At 38.4% G+C, this 9,139-nt stretch overlaps 2 protein-coding genes across 3 annotated transcripts in view; both read left to right on the top strand.

Annotated features, from left to right (window-relative positions):
* The first annotated feature begins 1,112 nt into the window (after positions 1-1,112).
* LOC107669026 (rho GTPase-activating protein 17-like) lies at positions 1,113-3,471 on the top strand. Its single transcript, XM_016461124.1, has 2 exons — positions 1,113-1,131; positions 1,699-3,471. The coding sequence occupies exons 1-2, from the start codon at positions 1,113-1,115 to the stop codon at positions 2,721-2,723; spliced, it is 1,044 nt and encodes a 347-aa protein (XP_016316610.1). The 3' UTR covers positions 2,724-3,471.
* Positions 3,472-6,976: 3,505 nt separating this feature from the next.
* LOC107668296 (myotubularin) overlaps positions 6,977-9,139 on the top strand; it is a 28,804-nt gene continuing 26,641 nt past the window's right edge. For both annotated transcript variants that reach the window (XM_016460131.1, XM_016460121.1), the window contains exon 1: positions 6,977-7,052. The gene's annotated coding sequence lies outside the window, so the exon portion shown is untranslated. The remainder of the gene's footprint in view (positions 7,053-9,139) is intronic.

The raw sequence follows: 9,139 nt of genomic DNA, 5'->3' as shown, positions 1-9,139 counted from the left end.
TATCTCTCCCGGGTTTTCTGCAACCATGATGCGCGCGCATCCTGAATGTTTACAAACCGATAATTGGTCTATTGATATCGTACTTTGCAATGCAGAGAGAGAGAGAGAGAGCAATCTAAATTTACATTTCTTCCCGCACCGATAGATTTGACAAGGTTAAACATATCTCTCTTTCTTTGTTACAGTCTTGTACGCACAGGAACGGTTGCATTCTGTTCGACAACAAAGGCAGCGGATTGCTTTGATAACCTCTGCTGCTGTGATATCTAATCTATTAAATGCACACTGAAATGTGAGTTGCATGAAAAGCTGAGTGAGCGCGCTGAACGGAAAGGGGAGGCGGCTTGACGGACTGCTTTAAACGTGCGTGAGGTGTTGGGGGGGGTAGCTCAGGACAGGGGGAAAAGAATGAAAAGTCGCCTCTTATCGAGGGCACAATCGGAAACGCTGTTTAACTTGGCGAGCTTTCCCGAATAGAGCGCAAAGCTGCGTCCTGACAGACTAAAACATGTCGTATATTCACAAGTCACGGAGTTATGAGCCCATTAATAATTTATGTTCATCAATACACTGGGCTGACTAGATAGAGAACAGACTTGGGTTTTTACAATCGATAAAGACGGGCGACAGAAAAGCTCAGCGTAAACTCTTGAGGAGGATCAAGCGGTTAAACTTGTTTTTGTTTAGGACTTTGAGAGTGCGCAGGCGCCATCTAGCGTTCGCTTGGAGGGAAAACCAAGGTTTTTATTCATATCTCTGTTGGATTTGTGAGAGAGTCGCTGATTATTATCATACTAATCAACTCACTGTTTTCTTTCCTTGGGCTTTGCAGAGCATTTGAGCGGCTGACGAAACAGAACATTTTTAAATAATGTTCAAACATTACTCATAATATCTTAAAGGGATAGTTCGCCTGAAAAATTAAAATCCTGGCATGATTTACTCACCCTCATGTTGTTCCAAACCCAGATGACTGTAAGTGATTGGTGACTGAAGCTGACTAAATGATGAGAGAATGTTCATTTTTCAGCGAACTGTTCCTTTAAGAAGTAACAGATGTGAGTGTTGTTTAGAATCGTTAGAAGTTGTAGTTCTTAATGGCAAACCGAATCATGCATGGACAATTCTCAGGCACAGCCCTAACACAATCAACAAAAGCATCTAAACCAGCTCTTCTTTCCAGCTGCACATACTATATATATATATAAAACTCACTGTAAATAGAAAAACAAATTAACAATTATTGAAATTAAATAATAAAATATTTACAAATAAATAAAAATACAGAAGCCCTTATATGGACATATCTTTGGCATGTTTTATGCAAATTACTAGATGTGTATTTATGTATTAGTGAACATTTTGGAGTGAGAACTTTTTCTGCACACATAAATATGGAATTTGTTAGTGAATGAGGCCTACTGTTTATGTAGTGTCAACATTTTGCTATATACACTCCCATTGAAACGTTTGGGGTCAATACGATTTTCTTTCTTTTTTTTTCTCTTTTTTTTAATTAATACTTTTAATGCAAGGATGCTTTAATGGTTTGCTGTATTTGTAATCAAATAAACGCAGCCATGGTAAACATGAGAGACGTTTTTCCAAAAACATTAAAAAATCTTACCGACCCCAAACTTTTGAACAGTAATATACCTAAAGCCACGCTCAAAATCAATTATTTTTGCTGTCGTGCAGGTCCAGGTCGACCACTCCCTCCAGAGTGTGGTGGATATCCTCTGGGAGCTTCTCAACAGTCGAATTCCTCCATGCTGTCCCATAGCGGCCCTTTACCCTCAAATCGAATGGGTCTTTCCTCCAGCTCAGTCTCCCAGATGGGCCCGTCGGTTGGAGGATACATGTGCAGCAAAGGTTCCAAACAACCCCTCTGCCACCCGTCGCAAGACTTTGGAATGGCGATGCAGCCTGGACAGAGCATGATGGGAATGGGTGGCCCTCCACGTCAACCGCTACACCCGGCTCACGCTGTGACGCGACCAGGAATGCCATGTCCAAACCTACCAGGCGGTCCTGTGCCGACCCACCACCTGCGGCAGGTGCTGCACCAAGGCGGAGCTCTTCAGTCACATATGATGTTCCCATCTCAGCAACAGCAGCCCACCTCACAGTCCCAGCTCTGGCAGCACCAACAAGGGGTGCAACCACATATGGACCCTGTGAACCACCAACATCCCTTCCTCGCCGGAGGAGCCCTACCTGGATGCCGAGGTCCTCAGTTTCCACAGCGATCCGGCATGGCAGGTATGCCAGCCAACTTCCCTGGTTCCCTTCCTCCTGCAAATCAAGTAGCCCCTGGTTTGGTTAGCAGACAGGACCAGAAGATGCCCACCACCCAGCCACTATCCTCCATGTCCCAACAGAATTTCAGAATGCGAGGTCCTCTCTCCGCTCTAGCTGTTATGAAACCAGGAGGACCGTCCATGATGCACCCTGCCCATGGGATGGCGCCTCCTAGTTACCAGACTGCTTCCGCAGGGAAACACTGTTCACCGCAGTGCTACAACCCCGGAGATAAACTGCCTTCCTATGACTACACACCACAGCATCAGAGCAATGGGGCGATGGCAGCGAGGCTACAAGGACCTGGAGGGGGAGGTGGTCGCGGTGTGGAAGTGGACTTCATAGACACTCTGGTGGGCAACAACGAAGACTGGCTGAACAATCTCACCATGATTGATGAATACCTTGAGCAAAACTCATAGGGACTGATCAAGAGTGTCCTAGGTTTGAAAATCACTACACACAGTGCCAGAATGGGGCCGTGGGGTCATCGCTCTGTAAAGGCACGTTCACACCAAGAGCGCTAACTATAACAAGAACTATATTAGTGTCCACACCAACGGACGATAATATTCTGTTCCTTATAAGCTTGCAGCTACATTGTCTGCTGTTGTAAGACCCTGACTTTTCTGAACTTTTCTGGAAAGTTCGCTTTGGCAAGCTGTTTCAAACTCCAAACAAACTTTGTTTTGGCCTAATTTTGTTCTAAATAACGAAGTATATTAGGTCCTTTAAATACGTAAGCTCTTTAAACTTGTGTGGTATCTGATTGGCTTAAAAAAACTTTTTAGTTTATCATTATAGTTATCATCTTTGGTGTGAACGAACCTTAAAGTCTTAAAGCGTTTTTTTCTCATGGCTAGCATTAGTGAGAATGTATCAGTGGAAATGAGGCACTGCTAAACCTCCTGAAATGACTTTGGCCGTCATTAAACTGGCTTATATTATAAGATGCCCTTTCCTTTTCTCTATGGTTGCTCTTCCAGTGCTCTCTGCGCTGTTTTAGGATAATATTGTAATTATTGTCAAATGTATTATGGAGTGAAACACTGATTGATGAAAACATGGGCTTTGCTCAGCAGTGTAAAGAAAGTTCTCATTCAGTTAAAGGGGTAGTTCACCCAAAAAGGACAATTCTGTCATCGTTTACTTACCCCCATGTCGTTCTAAACCTGTATGACAGAAGACATTTTGAAGAACAATTTTTGTCTGTACAATGAGAGTTAATGATGTTTAAAACAACACTGACTTTCATTGTATGCACAAAAACACGTTTTCTTACCTGCTTTACATGGAGTGAGTAGATGATGACAGAATTGTCATTTTTGAGGTGAACTGTCGCTTTATTGCAATGTGGTAACAGTATTGTTGGCAGTACTCATGCCAGACCAGGCTCATATGTGCAGCTTTTCATTCTTGCTATTTGAAAAGCGTATGAAATAATTTCTGTGATGAACTATTTGAGGGTATTTCAAAAGAGGCTTGTCCTGTACATAAAGGATTTTGTAAAATATGGTTTCTTAAACTGTAACATACAAAAGAGAAGTACACATATTTATGCTTCTTTTCTGCTGATGAATTCTTCAGAATTTCTGTGTAAATAATTATTAAAAGAATAAATAAAACAAAAATGCAATGATGTAAAGAAATGAGTGTCACATTGAAATTGCAAATTAAATATTTTACACTAAGCAACTCTATTGTAATTTGTATTATGCAAGACAGTATGGTTAGTTTTGGAGTAATACTGTGTATTACAAAGGTGAAAAATTTGTTATGTTTTTGACATAACTGGACTTCTGGTACTCCAGTCTGGCTTAAGAAGTTTTTTTTTTTTTTGCGGTTTTAAATTGTGAGTACAATGTTTCACGGCTTTGTCACAGCATTTCATTCTAACATTAATTGCACAGTCTAAAGGTTCTCTAACTTGTGTCATATTGCCATAGCATAATACATTTTACACTAGACACCAGTGTCTTTGTAATAATTTGTTCCATCTAAGGAAATGAGGATCTTAAGGATCTAGATGCTTTTTGGACCAAGGACACTTTTCAGCAATTCTAGGAATGTCTTTTGTAAGTGCACACCAGCTACACTGAAATGGCAGCCTCAATGTAGCAGAGGGACAAAATATATGATCACACCACCAATTATGTAATATAAGAGCAACACCTGTCACAGTAAGTGCATAAAACCCACAGTCCTTTGTGCCAGAGTCTTGGGTTTCCAATAGTTCATGACCATGTAGTTGATGCCATGAACTTTAAGACATTCTGATTTGTGATTAATTGTGATTTATTATATTTTGTCTTCATATTTTTAGATTGGAAAATAAACTGTATAAAAACAAAAATGTCTCCTGTTCTTCTTTAATATATCTTACTTCCGTTTCCATTGGTGGTAAGAGTGAAATGTATAACTACAGATAAATATTAGCACCATCCCTCATTTAGTGTTGAGATGCCTGATAACTACTGTGCTAAAATGATCTTATAGATTCAGAAGAACACCAGGGTCAGTATATCTTTGTGACTGCTTATCAGGACGAGGCAGGGATAAAGTAAACATATTTGTGACATTGATTTAAGAGAGAAAATACCTTCTTTCACTGCTGCTCACTTTAGTTTTTGTTCTAGTCTGTTTTGAACAATTTTTTGTTTTTTTTACAAAATTGTCTTTATTGGGGCTTGAAGTTATTATGAAATCAGTTTTATTGTTCTTGATTGACGTTTTTTCTTTTTCTTTTCCTTTTTTTCTTTTATATTGATTAATATGATAAAGGGTTTAAATGACATCTTTCGTTTAAACTTAAAGGAAAGATGAGCTCACACAGAAGTATTTCACTTTCCAATCATGATTTTATGATTCTGGCGGTGTTTTCCAAAACATAATTGAACATCTGTTGGATTCATTTCTTCATAGTGTAGCTTTTTAGTGTGGTAAATTAAATCATTCATTTCTTATCTAGAGGTAATATGAGAATGGCCATACAGAAAATAAAAATAACGATCTAATAAAGGTGCTCCAAAATGTTGTGAGGCAATGTTTTCTTACAAATAGACCTTTAGCCTTTATCACACTTGTCTTAGGTGTCTGTAAGTCTTTAGCAATTGGAATAGGTTAATGTATTTTTTAAAGTGTTTTAAGCTCACATTTTTTAAGCTTTTTTTTTTTTTCAATTATGCAAACTAGATTTCTTTACCATACAGTGGAAAGACAGTGGGGTCATATAGGATTGTAACCACACCTTAATGTTGCCTATCTAAAACGATATTAATTTCTGGTACAAGCTAACGATTCTGCATATACTATACAGTCTCTGTTCTTCTGCACTAGGCTTCCTTAGATAAATAGATAAATATAAATAGGCATTTTTGCATAGTTCCTCTTAATGCTGTTTTATGGTTTTGCCGGTTTCATTTTTAGATCAGCAGTTTTGCTTCCACATAAAAAGTGGCCTTTGTTTTTGCATCAGCAGTTGATGGTTTTAGAAACTCATATCTGTTACTGCAGGTTCATGTATCACACAGTTACGGATCAGAGCTACACAACAGAAGTCTGGGTAAATTCAAACTTGATAATCCAGACTTTGAAAGCCACAAGTAATTTAAAGTAATACAAAAACCTTGTGTGTGTCTGTGTCTTCCTTCCCAGAGCCATAATTTGCACAAGATGCTGTGTTGCCAGGCTCTAATGAAGTACAGTTAACTGCCATCTGTAAGAAGTGAATGGAATGATTGGTATGACTATGACACTGCATGGATCAGATTGCACAGCCATCAGCTACTTCACTGAGCAAGACTCTTGAGTTTGCACTTTTATGAAAGATGCTACCAGTTTAGTGGCAATTTGTAAAAAAAAAATACAGCTTATTATGCAAGAAAAGTAGTGCATTCATGATGTGTCAAATATTAATGACTGGTAAAAGTAAAAAAATTAAAAAAAAGTGAGAGGAGTAAAAAGAGTTGTCTGTCATCTGTAAATTTTGGGGAAAACATTTGGGAAAATAAAATCTCTAGGTGTGCACTTTTTTGTGTTTCTCTAAATGATAAGCTGAGCTAATGGCGTCAGGCAACTTTGACAGAAATGGGCAACAGGTTGAACACACTATAAGTTGTTTGTTTTATCAGGCAACAATTGAAACAGATTGTCCAAATTAGTTACTCTATTTCTGACCTTATAGTTATTTCCAAGCAATGCTGACTGACAACATAGTCAGGCTAGTTGTCAAATGTTTATACATATAGGCTATATATGGGTGAAGTTTTCCAAAAGCTATTACCATTGATAAAACTAATGACATGAAATAAAGGGACAAACATACTTTTTAAATTATTTATATGATTAATTACTCATGTTGTTTGGTTTTTACACACTAGATAGATCCTTAACTAATGCATAACTTAAAAAAAAACTATATGTAGGGGACCAGGGATTATCAATTAATATTAAGATTTAGTGTCAAAATGTATACATTTATGAAATAATCAGTTATGGTAGGATGCTTTTAAATGGAGTTTCTTAAATATTTGAAATCTATTTCATGACAGAAAATGGCAGCATGTTTTGAGAACAAGCCTAGTATTTCACCGTCCTTAGCAAAAATACAACTCCCTAAATTCCGTGCAGTACACGATTTGACAAGTGGCCAATGGGCGCCTTGACCGCTGTCACGTGAGTCGGGCTGAGAGCTTCCTGCGGCGGTGCAAAACAGACTGGCGATCTGAGGAACGGAGAATTGCAGTTTCTGGGTAAGTAAAGACATTTGCAAACCCAAGATTGATCGGGTCGCATGTTAAGACTTCTCGGCGAGGGTCTGCTCTTTATTTAGGTCTGCTTGGAGCGGACTCAGGGGTAAATGTAGCACTTGAGAGCTGTCGCAGAGATAGGCCCGACCTATTTCCTGGTCACAGTCCTGTGCTGGAATACATTCACAGTGTAAGAGCTCCCACGAAATCGCTTGAAGTGATAAAAGTGGACTTTTTAGACGCTTGAGAAGCTTGTTTTGACGTGTATGTCGTTATCTCTTATTGTTTGAATCTATGAATGGAAGTGGATGTGTGTACATACACTGCTCATAATTTTCCATCACATCATCACATAAGTTGGTGAAAGTGTGTATCTGCTTTCGTCGTGATTGATCCGGGCATTTAAAGCCTCAGGGTGAGTTTTTTGAAGTATGAGAGTTTTGAATTGAAACTTCCCTTGACAGATTGATTTCATTCCTCTCTCTTATCTCTTAAGTTAAAAGTCATTTTCTTTATAGGCAGGGAAAGAAGGCTGTAGATGTGCACACCGTCATGTAAAAGCCACAACAGTCCTGTCATCATTATAAATAACTCTCTTCTTTCTCTCTCACACACCCAGGCTGGTGCTGTAATAATTTACATGCCTGTCTTTGGACCGCTAACCTCATGTGTCATTCCCTCAGGTGTCCATTTGAATCTCAGAGCTTCATATTTGCCCCTCAAATGACTCAGAGATCTGAATTTGTTGTGTTTTCAACAACACTGTTCGTGGCATAAGTGTAAATTTAGCCCAAAATGAGTGACTTCAGGTTCTGAGGTGCTGATGTGGTCTGTATGCAGACATATTGCATATTGCTTTTTGGTGTCAACATGAAGAAGCTTGTAGCAGGTTTGGCTTGTTGGGTGGCCTTTATACAAAAATCTTTTATGTTTTAATTAAATAAAGTTTATTAAATAAGTAATTATTATTATTATTATTTAATTTATGGTACAATCGAAATAAAAATCAGTTTAATCAAGTAAAGATTTGTCAGCTTATCTGTCCCATGATGCATCACGATTGACAGGATGTTCATTACCTTTCACAGCTGTGTTGTTGCTGTTGATTCACAGTATGTTTCATATTTTCTCTCACTTCCACTCAGATGCATTCTGTGGTAGTTTCTGCCAAAAAATATATGAATATGACTGTAGAAACAGCAACTGTGCTTCTTGAGAACATTAGGGATAGTAGAAAATATACAATTTGAATGACATATCGATCTTAGCTGTATGGCCCAGGTTTGCATATGACCATCATAATTTTCCAACCAAATTCTCCCCCTCGCTGCCTGTCGTACTGTTCTGTAATTTCAAGTTGAAAAGTCTATACATAGAGTTCAACAATACAGATTACAATAAAATACAGGCCTGGAGCCAACCGACATTACTGTCTGACATTGTTTGGTTATAAACTTGTTTTTTGCCTTGCAGATTTAAATATTTGTCTGTTTGTATTAGTCTTGTGAATCTGCTGATTTACATATGTTACCATGGTAATTGTTATTAATAATTATACCATGGTTATTAATTGGCTTACACACATTATCATTCAAAAGTTTGGGCTCAGTAGAATTTTTTTAAAGAAATCAATTCTATACTCATCAAGGATGCATTAAAGGGGTCATATGATGTTGCTAAAAAGAACATTATTTTGTGTATTTGGTGTAATGAAATGTGTTTATGCGGTTTAAGGTTAAAAAAACACATTATTTTCCACATACTGTACATTATTGTTTCTCCTCTATGCCCCGCCTTTCTGAAACGCATCGATTTTTACAAAGCTCATCGGTCTGAAAAGCGAGGTGTGCTCTGATTGGCGTGTGACGGAAATGTTATGCCCCTTACCATACTCTGATGCAGTATCCCGGAGCGACGAGACAAAACCAATAAAACCCATTATAAACGAGGCATTTGTTGCATCCAGTGGGGACATACTTACGGATTATAATGACTTGTATGGTCTTTTTACGCGTTGCGTTGCATTGCGCCGTGTAAACATAAAACCATGTCTGCATTTGGGATCGGAGAAATGACAAACAACAAGCACT

This window comes from Sinocyclocheilus anshuiensis, unplaced genomic scaffold (genome assembly GCF_001515605.1).
Source record: "Sinocyclocheilus anshuiensis isolate Anshui unplaced genomic scaffold, SAMN03320099.WGS_v1.1 scaffold337, whole genome shotgun sequence".
Lineage (NCBI taxonomy): Eukaryota > Metazoa > Chordata > Actinopteri > Cypriniformes > Cyprinidae > Sinocyclocheilus > Sinocyclocheilus anshuiensis.
This window is presented reverse-complemented; position numbering and strand designations above follow the sequence as displayed.